General features: G+C 36.0%; 1 protein-coding gene across 1 annotated transcript in view; it reads left to right on the forward strand.

The window, feature by feature from the left end:
* Positions 1-22,789, forward strand: part of COL4A5 (collagen type IV alpha 5 chain) — a 420,087-nt gene that overhangs the window by 97,960 nt on the left and 299,338 nt on the right. Inside the window, exon 2 of the mRNA XM_058291987.2 lies at positions 10,512-10,571. Within this exon, the coding sequence (XP_058147970.1) occupies positions 10,512-10,571 (60 nt within the window). The remainder of the gene's footprint in view (positions 1-10,511; positions 10,572-22,789) is intronic.

Consider the following 22,789-nt stretch of genomic DNA (forward strand, 5'->3'; position numbering starts at 1 on the left):
CCTGGACTCTTTTAAGTTGGGAGATTTTTAATGACTGATTCTATCTCTTTACTTGTGATTGGTTTGTTTAGATCATCAATTTCTTCTTTCATCAATATAGGCTGCTTATGTGTTTCTAGGAATTTGTCCATTTCCTCTGAATTGTCATTTTTGTTGGAATATAGTTTTTCAAAGTATCATCTTATGATAGACTTTATTTCTGTGGGGTCAGTGGTGATATCTGCTTTCTTATTTCTTATTTTGTATATTTGTGTCTTCTCTTTTTTTTTTTTCTTTGTTAGTCATGCTAAGGGTTTGTGGATTTTATTTATCTTCACAAAAAACCCGCTCTTGGTCTTGTTTATCTTTTCAAGTGCTTTCTTATTTTCTATTTTGTTTAGTTCTGCTCTTATCTTGGTTATTTCTTTCTTTATTCTACTTGTGGAATTAATTTTTGTTTTTTTACTAATTCCTCCAAATGTGTAGTTAGTTCTTCAATTTTTGCTCTTTCTTCTTTTTTGATGTATGAATTTATGGCTATAAATTTCCCTCTCAGTACTGCTTTTGCTGCATCCCATAAATTTTGGTATGTTGTGTTATCATTATCATTTGTTTCAAGGTAGTTATTTGATTTCTTTTGAGCTTTCCTCTTTGACCCACTGTTTTTCTAAGAGTGTGCTGTTTAATTTCCATATTTTGGTGTGAAATCTGGGCCTCTGGCCCTTGCAGATTTCCATCTTTACTCCACTGTGTTTAGAGATATTATTTTGTATGATTTCAATCTTTCTGAATTCATTAAGCCTTTCTTTGTTGCCTAGAATATTGTCTATCTTGGAGAGTGATCCATGTGCACTTGAGAAAAATGTATATCCTGCTGTATTTGGGTGTAATGATCTGTATATGTCTATTAGATCCAGCTCCTCTAATATACTGTTCAAATATTTTGTTTCTTTAGTGATTCTCTTTTGAGATGTTCTGTCCAGTGTTGATAGTGGTGTATTAAAATCTCCCACTATAACTATAGATGTATCTATTCTTTCACTTAGTTTTTCCAGTGTTTGCCTCATGTATTTGGAGGTGCCCTTGTTAGGAGCATAAATATTTATGATTGTTCCTTCTTCTTGAGAGATTGTCCCTTTCACTAATATGTAGTATCCTTCTTTATCTCTCACAATTGTTTCTCATTTAAAGTCTATTTTGTCTGATATTAATATAGCTACTCCTGCCTTTTTTTGGTTATTGTTTGCTTGTAAGATTGTTTTCCATCCATTCACTTTCAGCCTCCATGAATCTCTGGGTCTAAGATGTGTTTCTTGTAGACAGTGTATAGATGGGTCATATTTCCTTATCCAATGACCCAGTCTGAATCTTTTGGTAGGTGTATTTAATCCATTGACATTCAGCGTTATTACTTTCAAGGAATTATTTATGTTAGCCATATTTTGTTTGGACTTGTGTTTGTCATATTTTGTTTGTTTGTTTTTTCTTCTCATTTTGTCCTTTTGTTGCTCTTACACTCTCCTCCAACTCTGCCTGAACTGTTTTTTCCTTTCTTCCTGCATAACTCCCTTTAGTATTTCTTGAATGGGAGGTTTCTTGTTGGCATACTCTTTCAATTTCTGTTTATCTTTCAATATTTTGAGTTCTCCATCATTTTTGAATGATAGTTTAGCTGGGTAGAGTATTCTTGGTTGGAAATATTTTCCTTTTAATACCTTGACTATACCATACCACTGCCTTCTTGCCTTCATGGTTTCAGATGAGAAATCAGCACTTAACCTTATGGAGCCTCCCTTGCAGGTGATGGTTTTCTTTTCTCTTGCTGCTTTTAGAATTTTCTCTTTGTCTTGATCATTGGATAATTTGACAAGTATATGTCTTGGCGTGGGCCTGTTGGATTTTATGATGTTTGGGGTGCGTTTTGCTTCCTGGATATGTACATCTGTCTCTCTCAGTAGATTTGGGAAGTTTTCAGCCATTATTTCCTGCAACAGCCCTTCTGACCCCTTGCTCTTCTCTTCTCCTTCTGGGATGCCTATAATACATGTGTTTGTGCATTTTGTATTGTCATGCAGGTCCCTAAGTCCTAGCTGGATTTTTTCTATCTCTTTATCGATCAATTCTGCTATCTGTTTGATTTCTGTCTTCTACAAATTCTCTCCTCTGCCTCTTCTAATCTGCTGCTATTTGCTGTGAGTGTATTTTTGATTTCTTGAACTGTGGTGTTCATTCCCATCATATCTGTTATCTTTTTGTGTATGTCTGCAATTTTCTCTCCAAGTGTTTTCTTCATATTGTTAAACTCTTCATTTCCTTCATTAAGTTTGTCTCTAATATATGTTCTGAGGTTTTTAATTACTTGTGCGAAGTTCTGCTCCCCTTCCTGGTTTTTAGTTTGTTCACTGGTTTCAGCCATGTTTTCCTGATTATTGGTTTGGTTTGTAGTTTTTTGTTCTTGTCTGGTCATCATTGTATCTTGACTGGTTTAATCAGTTCCTTAGCTTCTTTGTGTAGTCTTGGGGATTAATTAGCTGTTGTTCTTGCATAAGTGTTATATCTTCTCTTTGTCACTTTGTTCTTCTTCTTCTAATTTCTTGTTGCTGGCTGATTTTACTTTGAAGGAAACTATTAGGGCCAGGAAAAGGCAATTGTGTAAAAAAAGGAAAATGTGTAAAGTAGTATTGGTAATTAATGTTAACAGAGCAACAATATGAGATCTGGGAGAATCGATATTAGATTCATGTAAGTTGTGTAGAGTTATAGCAGTAAGTAGAGTACCTATAATGCGATAGTTGACCTAATATGGGAGGAATATCGTATGAATTAAAAAGCCAGTGTTTTCATGAGAGAGGGAAAGAGAAAAGAAAGACAATAGTATCAATAGTGGATAAAAGATAGAAAACAAAACAAAGCTATTAGAAATTAAAATTTAGACAATTTGGGGACCAAAGAAAGGGAGGTGGAATATAGGAGAGATAGTAGATGATGGAGGATATCAAGATGGGGAAAGGGGATAGTGTAGGTGGCCAAAATCAATTCACAGAGAAACAAGGTAATGGAGGTTAAGGAAACCCAGCAAATATGAGGTATTCCCTGCAGCACCTATTGTATAATTAAGATAAAATAAAATAAGAAGAAAAAGAGAAAAGAAAAAGGAGAAGAAAAGAAAGGGAGGTGGGCAAACAAAAGGGAAGGAAACAAGCAAAAAAAAAAAAAAGAAAAGAAGAAAGAACAAAACACCCTAAATAAATGAAAACAGACCTTGCTGGATACAGTGGGAGAAAACACTAGGAGATAACGCAATGTTAGCAACCAAGACAATAAAAAAATGATAAAAGAGAAAATGGAAAGAAAAGAGAAGAAAGAAAAAACCACAAACGTCGAGGGCTAGGACAATCAAGGACTTCAGATGGCCCTCAGGGCATGGTGGATTCTGGGATGGGAAGTCTGTGCTATTGCAGACTCAAGAGGTGTGGGCCACCAGGGTTTAGGGGACGCAGACCTGGGAACCTCGAATCCATTTAACAGGGAGCCTGGAGCACCGCAGTAGAACACAGCCTTCAGGGATCCCCGCAGCTGGGTGCCAGCCCAATGGAGGGGGGTCACATCCGCAAACTCTGACCTCTGTGTCAGAAACCCAAAATTCCCCCTCTCACAAGAGTCTCTTCTGTCACTGTCTCACCAAGTCAACTTCAGGACACCTCCCGCCCTGCAAGCCCCTGAAACAGCCTGCTGGGGGCGCTTCTATATTGCAAACAATTTAAGGACTGCCACAGATCAGCAGACAGCCCTAGGGGGCGGGGCTTTAGCCGGAAGCACTGATCTCCGTGTCAGAAACTCAAAATTCTGTGACTCACAAAAAACTCCTCCATCTCTGTCTCACCAAATCGGTTTCCAAACACCTCCTGCCCTGCAAGCCCCCGAATAGCCCATTCAGGGCTTAGAAATTCCCCAGCGCAGCAGAGCCTCCAGAAATTGCCGCCGCCGTGCTGCCTGCCCCAGGGGGAAGCATCCTGCATGCAGCCCCGATCTCCATGAAAGAGACCCTAAATTCTACCTTTTACATGAATTTTCTCTGTTACTGTCCCACCAAATCGATGTCCAGACACTTCCTGCCCTGCAAAACCCCGAGACAGGCTGGTCCAGAAAAATTTCCAATGCTGCCCAGCTGCTTCTTTGCAGGAGAGACTATAGGGTGTACTCACTCAGATACCATCTTGCCCCGCCTCCCAATTTCATTCCTTTTTATGTCTGAATAATATCCCATTGTGTGTATATACCACATTTTTTTTATCCTTTAATCTGTTGATGAAGATTTGGGATGCTCATATTTTTGTTATTGTGCATAGTGCCTCTGTGGACATTGGTGAGCAAATATCTTTTTTGAATTATTTTTTTCTTTTTGAAGGACCTTTAGATTACATAAATGTTATGTAAAAATATAGAGGATTCCCATATGCCCCAACCCTTCCCACTACCACACTTTCCCACATTAACAAAATCCTTCATTAGTGTGGTACATTTGTTCCACTTGGTGAACAAATATTGAAACACTGTTACTAACCTTCGACTATACTTTACAGTTTACATTCTATCCTGGACAATTTTGTAGGTTATGAAAAAGTGTATAATGGCCTGTATCTGTCATTGCAGTGTCATGCAGGACAATTCCAATGTCCTGAAAATGTCCCCATATTACACCTATTCTTGCCTCTCCCTCCCTGAAGAACCTCTGGTTGCCACTGCCTTTATGTCAATGATAAAATTTCTTTCATTGCTTGAATAATAATAAATCTATAAGAGAATATTAATAAGTCTACTTTAATCCATTGTTCATTCCCCAATCTTCAGGAGTTGGGGATTGTGTTGCCCACTCTGTTTCTAATTGAGTGGGGGCTTAGATGCCATGGGGCAGATGGATGTAAATACCTTTCTTCCAGTTGCAGATGCTCTCTCTTCCTTGGGATGGGCATAGTCCATCATCATCTCCTTATTAGTTGTCCTTGGTGAGTCCAGTGAACTGGAGAGTAGGTGTTACAACTCTGCTGAAATTCAGAGCTCAGCCAGCACATGAATGGACTGAAGATTGAAATCTCTGAAACATATATTTAACAAGTACAATGTTAATTATAGGTTCAAGTAAGAGGCACAGAAGATCCATGTGTAGGGAAACTATATATGAATCTAACTCTCTTACTCTGGGGAGCATAAATTTCAAAGTAAGGACCACAGACAGGCTGCCAAATTCTTGAGCTTGGCTGCCCTACTTATAGTGTCTGGATGTCTTTGGAGCCTTTAGCAGCTCCAGTATTTGAGGCACCATTTACTGTGGTTGTCAATGAGATTCTTCTGAGACGTGCATAAGTGTAACCTCTGGAATGACCTTCCTACTCACTTTGAAATCTCTTAGCCATAAAATCTCATTTGTATTTACCATTTCCCCCTTTTGGTCGACATCTTTTTCCAGATGCATTGCTAGTTGATGTTTGGCAATAATTCCTTGGTGCCAAGGAGGCTAATCCCTGGGATGCATGTTCCATGCCAGGCAGGGGGAGATCGTAGTATATTTTTAAGCTGTGGCTTAGAGTGAGGCCACATTTGAGCTACAAGGACGCTTTTAGGAGGTAACTCTTAGGCAATATATAATACTAGGCTAAGTTTCAATTTCACTGGAAAAGGAACATACATACAATCATCTATATCAATGGCCTGGCATAACGGTCTTTCTTTCTTCACTAGGCACTGCCTTTGTACTCAGGAGGATTCTTGCCATCCTTCTGAAGAATGTAGTAGAATTCCCCAGGATGGGAATTCAATATTGTTTCTGTTATTGTGTGGGTCTTCACCCCTGGAGAAAACACCCCATGAACACTTGTACATATTCATATGCCTTGGAGGCATGCCCCAGGTGAACCCCTCCCATCCATTAACCCACCACTGAATCTTTTTGAGTCCCCAATTTCAATTCTTTGTGATGTATATCTAGAAGTGAGTTGCTGGGTCATATGGTACCTTTAGGTTTAACTTTTTGAAGAACTGCCAAACTATTTTCCACAGAGGCTTCATCATTTTCCATTCTCACCAAAAAATGTATGAGGGTCCTGTTTCTCTGCACTTCACCATCACTTGTTATTTTCTTTTTATAAAAATAATGTCCTTTTTTTGTGGGTGTGAGAAGTCATGAATTTGACTTGCATTTCTCTAAACGCTAATAATGTTGAGCATTTTTTAATGTGATTTTTGGCCATTTTATTTGTTTTTTTTGAAAAATGTCTAAGTCAAGTCCTATGCCTATTTTTTAATTGTGTTGTTTGTTTCCTTAATGTTGAGTTGCAGGAGTTCCTTATATATTCTGAATATTAAACTTTTATCACATACATGCTTTCAAAATGTTTTCTCACAATCTGAAAGTTTTCTTTTCACCTTCTTTTGATAATGTCCTTTGAGACCCAAAATATTTTATTATTTGTAAAATCTGATTTGTGAAATCTGATGCTTTGGGTGTCATATGTAAGAAACCATTGCCACATCTAAGCTCATGAAAACTTTCTCCTATGTTTCCTTGTAAAAGTTTTTTTAGTTTTCATATTTACCATATTCTATCTATCCATTCATCTAGCTACCCTTCCATAACTGTCTAATCATCTGTCTATGTATGTATCTATCTACTTATCTATTTTCTAAGATAGTAGATTGTATTAACTTATGTATCCACCTTAGGTAGAGTTATCAATTTCAAGAAGTTTAACATTGAAGCTTACAGTCTTTATTATTTCATATGTGCCAAAATATCCTTGGGGCAGAATTGCAAATGGAATTAATCCCACTGAATTGTATGTTTGCATGTGTTTGAAATGAGAAGTTTATGTTGTATATGTGATTCTACATTTTTTAAAATGCTGTGAAACCCATACATTGGGTTTTAAATTTCACTTATAATTTTTATTTCAAATCACCTATGTCATTTTTACAATTTCCTTGTTCCCATATTATTTTCAAGAAAGAATGGTTATTATATATTCTGCATCTAATAATTCTAATATCTAAAATCTTTGCCAAGTTGTCAGGTGGTTTTCTTGGTTATTTTAATTTTTCCCAAGTATTTTTGATGTTTTATAAGTGAGCATACCAATTTAGATACCTGGGCATATCAATCTAGATACCTAATCAGTCACATTACTTGAATATTTCTTTACTCTGTGCTTTTATTTCTTAACATATTTCTTGCTGGAACACCTGAATCAGAATCATCTACAGAAGCTTATTAAAATTGCAGTTTCTGGTATCCAAACTTAGGCTTACTGAAATGGAGTCTCTAGGATAGGGTCCGGTTTTGGGATCTACCTTTTTTGATTTTGTTTAGTTGATTCTAATGCATACAGGAGTTTTGGAGTTTGATTTTATTTGTAAGTTTACATCTAATATATCTGGTATTTTTTTTATATGAGCTTGAGATCTAAATTTGTTAATTTTTTCCATAGTTGTCTTAGCACCATATATCGAACAATCCATTATTTTCATATCTGCTTTATATGCTTCCTCTTTCATAGACTGTATACACTGTATAAATAGGCAGATAGAGCAATAGGTCTGTTTCTTGCCTTTCTGTTATGGTTCATTGAGCTGCTTATTTATTAAGTGATACCATACTGTTTTAATTATTGTAGTTTTATAATGTATTTTACTGCATGATTCTATGAACTTTACTCATTTTTTATTTTATTATTTTCCACTTTGCTCAAAATTTATAAAACATTATAGTTGCATGTAGTTGCATATTTGCTTTAACAATCTTGAATGACTGTAGAATTAAGTAGTCTTTTCACAGTTTTTGAAAAGATAAATTATTATTCTTATCCCTGACTAACTTTTTCATATGGACTTAAGCCTTTTAGAGTCTTTAAACTATAAAATGAGATAATTAATATTTATCTTAATTGATTCTTTCCCCACAACTACTTTTGTGTTTTTATTTTCATGCTTATTGTGGCCACTTTCACCTAGATATCTTTCTGCTTGTCTTTCAAAATTGAATTTTAAGTGTTTACCTTTTAAAGAGATGTTAAAACTTCCAGATTTAAAAGTAACTCTAAATTTTTATATAGCAATTATTGGCTATACCACTTAGTTTTACTTTGCGATGTTAGAGAATCACAGAGTGCAAAAGCTGGAAGTAGATCACATTGTCTATCTCTCATTTTACAGAAAACTGAGCCTTAGAGTATGGCAGTGACTTCCAGAGTCTCCCAATGATTCAGTTGCTGAAGTAAACCAAGGATACAGTTGTTGCATTTTAGTTCTTTTCATTACCATTTTCTGTCATATCATTATTCCACTATATTTTACTTTTATTTTGATATGTTTAGGCCGGTTTTTTAAAATACTAGATTGGAAATTCCCTAAAGGCAGCACCTATGTCTAACACATTTTTCTGTAAAACTCATACACTTAGTATTGTAATTTGTATTTATTAGTCGCCTAATCAATACTGTAGTTGTTGGTTTTAAAAAAAGTTATATTAACCAGATATTAAATTGGGACTTTTTTTTTGTGGACTCCACTGTTATAATTGTATAGAAAGTGGCATCTGCTGGTTATTGTGTGTATTACAATTGCCTATTTTATTTATCCATGAGTACCAGAGTTTTGCAAAGTAAGTGGAATAAATAGAATATAAATTAAATTTTGTAATTGAATTCAAACAAATTTATATACTATTCACAAGAGTTTTAAGTATCTCTAAAGTATTACTACATGATAATTTATACAGATGTGCATAAAGATGAAATTACTGATTTTTAAGATAAATATTGTGTAAAATTACCTCAAAAATGATACACAAGTGGATTTAAGGTCTTGTTCGTTTATAACCTGCATTGGCTTAGAATAAAGAATATAGTCTCACAAAACTCAAACAGTATATTGGTGTGAAAATATTGTTGGCTAGTGATTAGTCAAAATATATTTATTAATTAAAGTCATGGAGTACATCACCATTATTAGTGAAATTCTATTAGGCAGTTGATTTGCATTATTCTCGGATGTTTAATTTGGATTTAAAACCAGAGAATATCTCAATAAAGACTAATAATAGAAAGTTACACCAACTTTTACATCTACCACAAAAACCCATTCACATATATTTGCATATAAAATGAAGGCATATATTCTAAAAATATTAATTTTTCTTAGATTAATTGCTATTATGATTATGAATATCCCTTTGCCCCTCCATTAATGCACATAATTGAGTGTTGCTGATATGTACAATCTAATTCAGTGACCACTGGCAGTTATCTTGTGAATCAGTATCTTATAGAATTTGTAAGTTTGTAGTATGAAATCTAGATTTTATGCTCTCACAGAACAATATTTATACTTTGTTAACCTCCATTCCTGTCTCACTGTAATATACTTGTTTGTGTATTGGTTTATCCTTCTCGTCAGAGAGCAATGATGCACAATTTTCTTTGTATCTTTACCTCTATCTAACATAGTGGGTGCACATAATTGCTGATCAAATAAATATTTGTTGAATTAGTGATGTATGTTAGAGGGTACTCTGTCTTATTCTTCTTTATAACCGTAGTGTCTTACAAGAGCCTCTACTAGCACTCAATTCATGTTTAAGGGGTAAATCTGAATAATCCTACTTAATCTATAATATAATTAACATATAATACTGAAATCAGTATATAATCTAACCAACTATGAATAATAAATAAAAGCTACATAACAAACTTAAAATTTGAAATACCAGGAACACATCTTTTACTGGAACAGTTCTTGCAAGTGTGACTGAGAGATTCTCTGAACACTGGGTCATTGTCGTTTGCTCTAAATCAGGAAAAGGGTATTTGGATTGGGAAAAGTACTCTCGTGTGACTAGAGTAAAGGAAAGCATAGAATGTTGGGCAAAAGGATAAGGTCTCTTTAAGACATAGGCTCTCCTGTCTGGCCATTGATAGCATTGTTCAGTATTTAAATCACATAAAAGTATCAATAAGTCATTCCAATATCTATCTGATGACAAACATACCATTTTTTTGTACATAAATGGTGATCTATCTACATATGTTAAAATAAATACTACTTGTTTTTTTTCTAAGCAGTTCAGCTGCATGCCCAAGTAAAGGAGAGTTTTAATAGCAGAATTAATCTTCTGTTTCCTTGTCCTCCATAAGTTTTTATCTCAGAGGAGGCACTTTCTCTAACTTCAGGACCCAAATTCCTAACTAATAAGAGTGAATGAACGTTTTAGTAATAGCTACTGAGAATATGTAGGCTGTGTGAACAGTATTTGTGATAAAGCTTTGGGGTTTTAGAGATTGAGCTACTGGTGATTCAGGAGGCTAGGTGAAGAAAAGAAAATTGGTAAAGCATAGTTTGTGATTTGGTATATCACCATTCAGACATTTTTCTGTTCTTTTTTTAAACAAGGTTAGATAGTTAAATTCAGTTGAGCCATAAGTCAGACCCTAGTTTTCAGGTTCATATTTAATGATTTCTCTCCTTCTTTCTCTTCCTTGCAGGCTTGCTATGGGTGTTCTTCTGGATCAAAGTGTCACTGTAATGGAGTAAAAGGGGAAAAGGTAAGACTTGAGATGGGCTTTAGTGAACTTAGTAAAACCAGTAAAATACTAGTTTCAGTATTTTTTTAAAGATGGCTTCTGTCTCAATACCTAAGTAAATAAAATGAATTCTGCTATTCTCCTTATTTTAGATGGCTGTAAGCATTATACCATATATTAGGGATCATCAGACATTTTCTGTAAATGTCCATATAGTAAATATTTTAGGCTTTGTGGGCCTCAGAATGTCTTTTTCACATATTCTTTTTTTAAACAGCACTTTAAAAATGTGAAAAATCATTCTTAGCTCTTAAGCCATAAAAAAACAGGTCTCTGACCACATTTGGCCTGAGAGTTGTCCTTTACCAACCCCTTATCAATCTTGTTGAAGTCACTGACTTAATAGGCAAAAACAGGAAGGAAAAACACTTATGAAAGAATTTAAACATCTGTGAAGCTACTGATACGTGCTGGGTACCATAATGAGCACTTTCATATATTTTGTTTAGTCCATGCAGGTTAATCACAGGTGAATCTCTATTTTTCTCTCATATTTCCCATAGCAGTACCTCCTATTATATAGATATGATAATTACAAAGTAGGTATTTGTGAGACTTAATTAGTATAAGCCTAGCCTTTAGAGTTAATAACTGATATATTGAAATTAGAAAATTTTAAAGGAATATTCATTAGTGGCCTTAAAAGAGCTTTGTATTAGCGAATCATACTTTAGTTTCTACCTTTGTGACTCAACAAATATTTTTGTATGGATGAAAGAATGCTACTAACTAAAAATGAGAAAAGTTTGGGACAATATCTCTGGGATATATCTTGTCTAGAGATATTGGAGATGACATGTCACATTAAAGATGGTAAAAATTCTGGAATAAAGAAACCTATTTGATTGTTTGTAAGGCTATTTTTCCAAGCCCCATTTGACCATTTAACTCAGTTTCCCTCTAATACAAACCCTATTAATACTAATAAAAGAGTGTTCTACAGAATACCTATTTGAGTAAAATGGTTTGAGGAGAGTAGTTTTGCAGCGAGGTTACCCTTTGTACTGCTAAATATACTAAGCGGCATTCATTTCTGATAATGATAGAGTGACTTTTATCAGATTAACTCTTCTTGAGATAATAACTAAATAATCTGGACAAAATATAACAGCAATTTGAAAGAATGAGAAAATGATGAAAAGAAGGCAGAAAGTGAGCAGGATTTTCCCCTTGGAGTAAGAAACTACTTTGGGTGAATTTCCATTTATATACCTTTCATTTTGAGTTTAACCCTCAGTCTGCAGGGCCAGTAAATGATGGTGCGAACACAGACAAAAAACCAGTCTTACTGGCTTAAGGGTTCAAAGAACAGAGTTGAGAATGTCATACGTTTGGGAAGTGAAGGAAGAAATATTGGAATGTGGAGAGCCACCGAGTGGAGAGTCCAAAATATATCTTTATAAACAATACCAAAATTCTTGGTTGAATCCTGAACTTCATGTGCATTGGCAAGGATTCACTCAGCCCAGCAAAAAAGAAACAGCTGGAAGACTGTTCTATTTACCTGATGTCAATTGAAGGAAAGAGTTTTGTGTTTGATTATAACTGAGTTAAATATTTGCTAAAACAAAAATCAATGCTCTTTAGGGGAAGATAATAGAATCCAGAATTTCTAGTATTACCTATAGTGACCAATATACAATCAAAACTTACTACCTGTGTGAAGTAATGGGCAAAAGCGACCCATAGTCAAGAAAAGAGTAATCAATGGAAACCATCTGTGAGAAAACACAGATATTGGAATTTGCAAAGATTTAAACAGATATTTTTAAATATATTTGATAAGTTAAAGGAATATATGTTTGATTTTGCATGAACAGATAATGAATCACAACAGAGCAATGGAAAAAAATGGAATCTTTAGAGTTATAAAGCAAAATATACAAAATGAGCAGTTCAGTAGATAGAATTAATAACAGAATGGAGATGCCAGAAGAAAAGATCAGTAAACCAAAAGATAGCTCAAAAGTAATTTTTGTATGTGAAAAACCCAGAGAAAAACAATAAATGGTACTTCAGTAACTTCTGGGACAATATTAAATAGTTGAATACAATTGTAAATAGTGTCCCAGAAGGACAGGAGAAAAACAACAGGACTGTAATAATTAGTAATAATTAATGGAGCAATAAAAATGGCCATGAATTTCTCATTTGCTGAGAAATATACACTTACAAATATATGAGGCACAGCATATGCCAATAAGGTTAAAACAAAAGAAAACTACATGTAAATACATCATAATGAAACTACAGGGAAAACAAAGCATTTGAAAAGAAAACCTTGAAATAAGGTAGATAAAAAATACCCCTTACATAAAAGAGAACAATGATATGAATGATGACTGATTTCTCATCAGAAAGAGTGGACTCTGTAAGATATTGTAGAAACATCATTAGATGGTTGGAAAAAATCTTATAAACATAATTGCTAGGTATATAAAATAGACTTAGAAATAAATGCAAAATTAAGACATTTTCAGACTTAATTGACACATATAGATTACTACATGCAAAAATTGCAGAATGCAGTTTTCCCCAGATGGACCATATGATGAGCCATAAAATGAGACCCAGTAAATATCAAAGGATTGAAGCCATTAGTATATTTTCTCTGGCTACAATGGGAAGTATAAAAAAATAACAATATGATATGTAGAAAATACCAACTATTTGGAAATTGGAAAGCACCTTATGAATAATTGATAAACCAAAATATAAATCACAAAGGAAATTATAAAATATTTCATTTTACATAATGATGAAAATGGAGCATAGCAAAATGTATGTGATAGAGCTAAAGCAAGTCTTAGTTTGAAATTTATATTTTAAATGGCTGTTATAAATTAAAAAATTAAAAATCAGCTATGTTTCCTACTTAAGAAGCTAGAAAAGGACAAGAAAATTAAACTCAAAAAAAGAGAGATATGAAATGATAAAGATAAAAATAATGTATGTCCTAGAATACAAGCAATAGAAAAAGTTTACGGAGCCAGAAGTTTGTGGTTTGAAATGATTGATAAAATTGATAATTACTTAGCATGACTGGTAAGAGAAGAGAGACAAAATACAAATTACCAATATCAAGAATGATCCTACAGACATCAAGAAAATAAGGGAATATCATAAACAGTTCATTTTAGATCAAATGGACAGATTCCTTGAGAAACATCAAGTACTAAAAGCAAAATAATAAATAAATAAAAGTGAATGAAAGAAAGATACATCTTAGAGCCCTATATCTGTTAATGGTATTGAATTGTCCAGCCCTTCTCATGATAAAATTTCAGACCCAGATGGTTTCACTTGTGAATTCTCTGAAACTTTTATGTAAAAGATAATGTGATTTTTGTACATTTTTTTCAGAAAATACAGGAATATAGAACACTTACCAACTTATTTTATAAAGTGAGCATAACCCTGATATCAAAACCAGACAATCAAAATTAGAAAAAAACTACAGATCAACATCCCTCATGAATATACCTATAAAATTCTCTAAACAAAATTTTAGCAAATTGGACCAACAATATATACAGTGGGTAATGTGTCATGGCTATGTGGCATTTATCCCAAGAATGTACAGTTGCTTTAATATTTGAAAATTAAAAAAAATAATTTACCATATTAAAAGATGAAAGAACTTGTAAATCCATAAATTAATAAACCCACCATATACATGCCTTAATTGATGTAGCATAATCATTTAACAAAATTCAACATCCATTTCTGATAAAAACTTTCAGGAAACCAAGAATGAAAGGGATTGCTCCAATCTAATGAGGGACATCTATGAAAACCCTAGAGGTTGAGTGGACATTGGCATCCCAGGGTCCTCAGGATGGAGGAATAAAATATGAATTAAACTGGACTTACTGGTATTACACTATAGAATTATTGTGATTATAGCAGTGGAAGAAATTGTATCATTGATGTGGAGACAGACCATGGGAATTGCTGAGGGCAGGGAGAGGGAAGAAGAGGTATGATATGGGGGCATTTTCAGGACTTGGAGTTGTCCTGAATAATATTGCAGGGACAGATGCAGGACATTATATATCCTGCCATAACCCACTGAATGGACTGGGGGATAGTGTAAACTATAATCCATGCTGTGTAGCAGTGCTCCAAAATGTGTTCATCAGCTACAAGGAATATGCCAAACTGATGAAAGAGGCTGTTGATGTGGGAGGAGTGGGGGGTTTGGGATGTGGGGTATATGGGAATCTCATATTTTTTAATATAACATTTTGTGTGATCTATGTATCTTTATATAAAAAGACAATAAAAATATATTTTAAAAAATAGAAAAAGACAGAATTCCTTCCGAAGATCAGGGTCAAGTCAAGGATGCCTGTTCTCATGCCTTGTATTCAAAATTACCAGTGTAGTAAGACAAGGAAAAGAAAAGAAAAAAGCATTTTGTAGTCAATATAATTATCAATGTAGAAAATTCTATGAAAAATATTAAAATACTCTTAAAATTTTTAAGTGAGTTTAGAAAGATTGCAGGATAAACAAATGCATAAACCAAGATAGAACAAAAATCATTTGTATTTTTATATCATAGCAATGAAAAATGGGATATTGAATTTTTAAAATGCCCTTTATAATGGCATCAAAAATATGAAATTCATAAAATACCATGACTTTAAAATGCTGTTTGACCTAAAGTAAGGGGGAAATGGAAAGGAGAAATGAGTTTATATGGCTACGAGTTTCTAAAAAAGAGTCTGGAGGCTGGCAGAAGGTTTGCCCTCATGCACAACTGAGCAGAGTCAGAGAGACAGATAAAGCAGATACAACTCCCAGATATTGGTTCCTTTGAGGGCTAAAGAGACCCATGGGAGTTATGGTCATGGCCGATGGGGTTAACTACCAGGGCAGATGGCCCCTCTTTGGAAATGGTGTTTATGTGTGATGAATCTGGACTCAGATGGGATCTCCCTTCATAAGACTTTCATGCTAATGTGCTGGAGGTGTAGTTAATGTTGGGGTTTAAGATATATTTAGGGGATATGAATCTCTGGACTGACAATGTGATAGCCAGATCCTGAGCCTCAACAGACTCCAGCACCTACAATCTGATTTATTGGACTTACCACACTCAGCTAAGATGGAGTTGAAGAAGGACAACCACCACACCATGGAGCCTAGAGTGATTACAACTGAAAATGGGAGGATTGCATCCAGCATCCAGGTGGAATCTGACCCTCCTCTTGACATAGAGGTGCAATGGACACAACCAATCCAATGTCCACATAGAAGAGGTGGCATTGGATTGAGAAAAGTGGACATAATGGACAAAGGGTATGGGGAAAGGCAGGAAGAGATGAGAGGTGGAGGCGTCTTCGGGACATGGAGCTGCCCTGGATGGTGCTTCAGAGGTAATCACCGGACATTGTAAATCCTCACAGGGCCCACTTGATGGAATAGAGGAGAGTATGGGCCATGATGTGAACCAATGTATATGAGGTGCAGAGGTGCCCAAAGATGTACTTACCAAATCCAATGGATGTGTCATGATGATGGGAACGAGTGTTGTTGGGGGGGGGGGGGTGGGGTTGAATGGGACCTCACATATATATTTTTAATGTAATATTATTACAAAGTCAATAAAAAATAAAAAAATAAAAAAAAATGAAATTCTAAGGAGTAATTTAAACAAAAATATGCATATCGTGTATACTAAATACTGCAAAAATACTCCTGCAAGAAGTGAAAGAACACCTGAATATATATATATAATGTTCATTGTTTGGAAGACACAATATCATTAAGATTCCATTTCCCTCCAATTTTACCTATACTTTAATGCAAATTCTAATAAAAATAATTGCTTTTATTTTTAGAAATTAACAATGTGATTCTAAAATGCTGATGTAAATTATAATCAAGCTTTTAAATAGAAGGACAAAGTTGGAGAACTTATAGTACAAAATTACAAGACATGGTTTAAAACTATGGTAAACAAATAGTGTTTTTGGCAAAAAAGATATATATATAGATATATATATATATCTATATATATATGTAGAAAACAGAAGAGAGATTCCAGAAATAGACCCACAAGTATATGGTTGTTGATTTTTTACATAAGACAAAGTCAATTCTTTAGAGAATGGACAGTCTTTTAAAAAAAATAGTACTGGAAAATTTGGTATGCATATGCACAAAAATGAACCTTGAAACACATCTCCCACCGTATACTAATATTAATGCAAAATGTATCATATACCTAAATATAAAACATAAAAATGTAACACTTATTTTATTTTATTTTTAAAAAGATTTATTTATTTATTTCTCTCTCCTCCCCCCCCATCCCTGGTTGTCTGTTCTCTGTGTTTATTTGCTGCGTCTTGTTTCTTTGTCTGCTTCAGTTGTTGTCAGCGGCACTGGAATCTGTGTTTCTTTTTGTTGTTTCATCTTGTTGTGTCAGTTCTCCGTGTGAGCGGCGCCGTTCTTAGGCTGCACTTTCTTTCGCGCTGGGCAGCTCTCCTTATGGGGTGCACTCCTTGCGCATGGGACACCCCTGTGTGGCATGGCACTCCTTGCGTGCATCAGCACTGCCCATGGGCCAGCTCCACATGGGTCAGGGGGGCCCAGGGTTTGAACCGCGGACCTCCCATGTGGTAGATGGACGCCCTAACCACTGGGCCAAGTCCGTTTTCTGAAAAATGTAACACTTTTAGTTGAAAAGCATAGGAGAAAATCCATGTGACCTTGGGTTAGGCAGATTATTTCTTAGATTTCATTTCATAGGTATAACATGTTCCATAAAAAAAAAATACTGATATATTTTATCAAAATTAAGAAGTTATGTTCTTTTAAAAATGCTGTTAAGAAAATGAAAAGACAACCCACACACTAAGATAAAATATTTGAAAATAATCTATTTGATAAGACTTTTATTGAGAATATATAAAGACCTCTCAAAATTCAATGATAAAACAAAAACCTCACATAAAATTAAGTTAAAGACAAATTGGAAAATCAAATTAAAGTATTTCACAAAAGAAGATAAACAGGTACACAGACTTGGCCCAGTGGTTAGGGTGTCTGTCTACCACATGGGAGGTCCGCGGTTCAAACCCCGGGCCTCCTTGACCCATGTGTAGCTGGCCCATGCACAGTGCTGATGTGCACAAGGAGTGCCGTGCCACGCAGAGGTGTCCCCCATGTAGGGGAGCCCCATGCTCAAAGGAGTGCACCCCATAAGGAGGGCCACCCAGCATGAAAGAAAGTGCAGCCTGCCTAAGAATGGTGCTGCCCACATGGAGAGCTGACACAACAAGATGACACAACAAAAAGAAACACAGATTCCTGTGCCACTGACAACAACAGAAGCGGACAAAGAAGAAGACACAGCAAACAGACACAGAGAACAGACAACCGGGGTGGGAGGGGAGAGAAATCAATAAATAAATCTTTAAAAAAAAAAGATATACAGAACAAACACATGCCAGGATGCTCAGCATTATTAGGGAAATGGAAATGAAAACCAATGGGATACCACTATAAACCTAAATGTCTGTGTAGTAAAAGATTTATCTTACCAAGTATTGGAGAGGATGTGGATAAACTTGAAGTATCATAGACAGCTGGAGTAAATTAGTGCAGTCACCTGGAAAACAGTTTTGTAGTTTTCTAAAAAGTTAATCTAAGAGGTTAAATATTCAACCATCATATAATGCAGTTCATTTACCCATGAGAAATGAAAGTGTGTGTCTATACAACGAATTGTACATGAATGTTTATAGCTTTGTTTGAAATAGCCAGAAACTAAAAACAACCCAATTTCCCATTAGCAAGTGAATGAATTAAATAATTGTGCTATAGCTATGCAATGGAATACTACTCAGCAATAAAGAGGAATAAAATATTGATTGATATATGCCACATGCTTGAATCTTAAAATAATTATGCTAATTGATAAGTTAGATGAAGAGACTATATTCTATGTGATTTCATTTATATTAAATTCTAGAAAATGCAAATTAATCTTTAAAGACAGAATATAGAGCCGTTATTAACGGGGGCAGGGTGTAGGGTCATGAAGGAATTATAAGTGGGTACAAGAAGACTTTTGAGTGATGTTTATGTTCATTATTCTGATTATAGTGATGATTTCATTGCTTTATATATGTGTTAAAACTTTTCAAACTGTACACTTAAATCTGTGCAAGTTGTGTACTGTCAATTTCATCTTGTTTTTTTTTTTTTCGGAAGTCCTGAAGATTGAACCCAGGACCTCGTACATGGGAACCCAATGTTCAACCAATGAGCTATATCCATTCCCCAGTGAGAGTTGGTTTTTCATTTGTTTGTTTTTAGTAGGTACCAAGAATCGAACCCAGAAACTCCTACATGGGAAGCAGGTGCTCAACCACATGAGTTACATCTGCTCCTAAGCTGTTTTTTTAAAGTAAATTTAACACAGAAGTAATGAAACATGTAGAGATTCCCCTGAGGGAACGTGTCCAAATGCACAGAGCTAAAAGTAAAACTTGCCAGATTCTTCACGAGAACAAGTAGTTAACCATTTGATAACGTAAAAGTCATGTCTCAGTCAAATGTTACCAAACAAAGTGTGCCCCTCTTTCAATGGCATCAGTATCTACTGGGAACTTAGTAGGAATGTATATTCTCAAGCTCCATAGCAGACCTATTCAATGAGACTCTGGGTCTGGGACTACATAATCTGTGTTTTAACAAGCTCTTTAAGTGATTCTAATGCAAATTAAAGTTTAAGAACTTCTGTCCTAGTGTACATCTTTTTTGATAAGTATTTGGCACATATTGGACAAATATTACATACCTCACAGATATGACTTAGGAAAATTCAGCAGACTCACAGAGCTAGAGTCTGGAAGATAGGTGAACAGGAGACAGAAAGGGAGTGGAGGGTGGTGAGCCCCAATGTCCATATGGGCAAAATCTATGGTAAGGTGGAAGGGTGTGGTTGGGCAGTAGAGGGGCATGAGAGTGGTGCAGTGATGTGATTTGTTTCGGTGGTGCTGGTCTGGGAGGCGGAGTAGGGTGGGAGGGCTGGGTTGGACTATCCATTGAACTGGGGGGGCAGGGTTGGAGGAAGCAGCAGGTGAACTCTGGGGATTTGCAGGTCTGTGGTAAATCTACAATGGTGGGAAGGTTCTTTTGGCAAATATGGTAGGGGAGGGCTACTGGTGTAGGGCACCGGGAGTGAGGGGTATGCAGAATAGGGTACATCCTACCTGGAGCATGCCTCTATGGGCTATGTAAGTGTTATCTTGTTATAGAGTGTTATATCAGGGGGTGGGGACCCCTACAATAAACAAGAAAATATTAAACTCCCATCCAGGGGCTTCTTGCTATATTCTCAGGTAGAGGGACCAGAATCCCTTGAGAGCATTGGCAGTGCCTAATAAAAGAAAGCAGACCAATATGTCAAGCCCTCAGTATTATTGCAAGTAACTATAAATCTTATTCTTTAAATATTGAAACTTAGTGGTTACAATAAGTTCCAAGGGGAGAGGGAGAGAAGACTAGAATAGATGGAACATAGGGGATTTTTAGGGCATTGGAATTGTTCCACAAGATCTTGCAATAACTAATACAGGCCATTTTAAATTTCATCAAAATGTATAATGTGTACAGTGCAAAATAAAAGTATACTATCATGGTTACTAGCAGTGCTTCAGTATTTGTACATCAACTGTAACAAATGAACCTTCCACATGTGAAGTGTTATTAATAGAGGAGAGCGGAAAAGAGAGAGGGCATTGGGTGTATGGGAATCCCTATATTTTCTATGTGATTTTTCTGTAACCTAAAGCTTCATTGAAGATAAATTGAAAAAAATAAGACACTGGGTAATATACAGAAGAAATTGTCACTGTACATACAAGATAACAGATCCCACAGTGATGAAAGACAATGTCTAAAAATTTTATTTCAAAATTTTTAAATTTTTTATTTTATTTGTTTTTAAAACTATTATTTCATTTTCCTATTTTATTTGGTTATTTTATTGGCTTTGTTTTTGGAGAGGTTGTGAATCACAGAAGGGTCACAACAGAGGCAGGGCAGGATCACTGGTGTAGGGTGTCAGTGATGGGGCATGTGTGGGGAGGGGCTCACATGGGGCAGGCCTCTAAGGCATATGAATATGCTCAGATGTTCATGGGACATTGTCTGGGCGGGTGCACATCCACACATTGAATTTCCATCCTGGGGGGTCCTGCTACATTCTCTAATACAATGGCAAGAATCTCCTGAGTACAAGGGCAGTGCCTAGTCAAAGAAGACAGACCATTATACCAGGCCCTTTATATTGATGATTGTACTTATGAACCTTTTCTTGTGAAATTAAAACTTAGCCTAGTATTATATATTGCCTAAGAGAAAGCCTCCCTGTTGCTCAAATGTGGCCTCTCTCTAAGTCAAACTCAGCATATAAATGCACTACCTCCAGAGGTTATGCTTATGCACATCTCAACAGGATTTCACTAACTGCCACAGTAAATAGTGCCTCAAGCAGCAGGCCTCCTGAGGGCTCTAGAGACTTCTAGACACTATAAGCAGGGCAGAGAAGCTCAGCAATTTGGCACCTTGTCATTGAACCTTACTTTGGAATTTATGGTCCCCATTATAACTGAGTTGGACTCATTTATAGTTTCCCTACAAGTGGTTTTTCTGCCCCTTTTATTTGAACCTATAATTAGCACTGTGTTTGTTAAGTATATGTCATAGATACGTAAATCTTTGGTCCATTCATTTGCCACTTGAGCCCTGAATCTCAGCAGAGTTGCAACACCTATTCTCTGGTTCATTGGACTCACCTAGGACAACTAAGAAGGAGATAATGATGGATAATGCCCATCTCAAGGAACAGAGAGTTCTGCAACTGCAAGCAAGATAGTTCTATCCATCTACCCCATGGGGTATAAGTCCCTCTCAGTTAGAAGCAGAGTGGGCATCACTATCCCAGAATTCTTGGGATTGGCAAATAAACAATGGACTAAAGTAGTCTTAAAATTATTCTACTATGGACTTACTCTTATTCTCTCAATGGAAGAACTTCTATCATTGATATAAAGACAGTGGTAACCAGTGTTTCTGAGGGGAGGGAGAGGAAGACTAGGTGTAACATGGGAGCATTTTGGGGATATTGAAATTGTCCTGCATGAAATTGCAATGATTGATATAGGCCATTATACAATTTGTCATAACCTATAAAATTGTGCAAAGCAGACTGTAAACTATAATGTAAACTACAGTCCATGGTTAGTAGCAGTGATTCAGTGTTTCATCAATTTTAACAATTTGTACCGCACTAACGGAAGATGTCATTAATGGGTGAAAGTATGGGGTGGGGAGGGGATGGGGTTTATGGGAATCTCATATTTTTTGTCTTTATGTTTTTAATGTTACATTAAAAAAATATGAGGTCCCCATATACCCCCACCCCACTCACCCCACTCCTCACCCCATAGCAACAACCTCCTCAATCATCATGAGATATTCATGCATTTGGTGAATACATCTCTGAGCACCACTGTACCTCATGGTCAGTGATCCACACCATAGCCCACACTCTCCCACAGTCCACCCAATGGGCCAAGGGAGGACATACAATGTCTGGTAACTGTCCACGCAGCACCACTCAGGACAACTCCAACCCCCGAAAATAGCCCCGCAACATATCTCTTCCACTCCCTACCCCCAGCAGCCACCATGGCTACTTTCTCACATCAGTGCCATATTTTCTTTGATTACTAATCACAATAGTTCATGAATAGAATATCATTAAGTCCACTCTAATCCATACTCTATTCCTCCATCCTGTGGACCTTAGAATGGATGTGTCCACTCCAAATCTATATCAAAAGGAGGCTTAGATTCCACATGGATGCAATTCTCCTGCTTGCAGTTGTAGGCACTCTTGGCTCGCTGATGTGGTTGACCTTCTTCACCTCCATGTTAGCTGAGTGGGGTAAGCCCAATAAACCAGAGTGTAGGAGTTGCAAGTCTGTTGAGGCTCGGGGCCTGGCTATCACATGGTCATTCCAGAGATTCAGGTCCCCTGGGTATACACTAAACCCCAGCACCAACTACAGTTCCGGTAAAAGTAACAGGAGAGGCTTGTGGACAAAGATCACATCTGAATCCAGCTCCATCACACAGAAACACAAACTCAA

This window comes from Dasypus novemcinctus, chromosome X (genome assembly GCF_030445035.2).
Source record: "Dasypus novemcinctus isolate mDasNov1 chromosome X, mDasNov1.1.hap2, whole genome shotgun sequence".
In the NCBI taxonomy this organism is placed as follows: domain Eukaryota; kingdom Metazoa; phylum Chordata; class Mammalia; order Cingulata; family Dasypodidae; genus Dasypus; species Dasypus novemcinctus.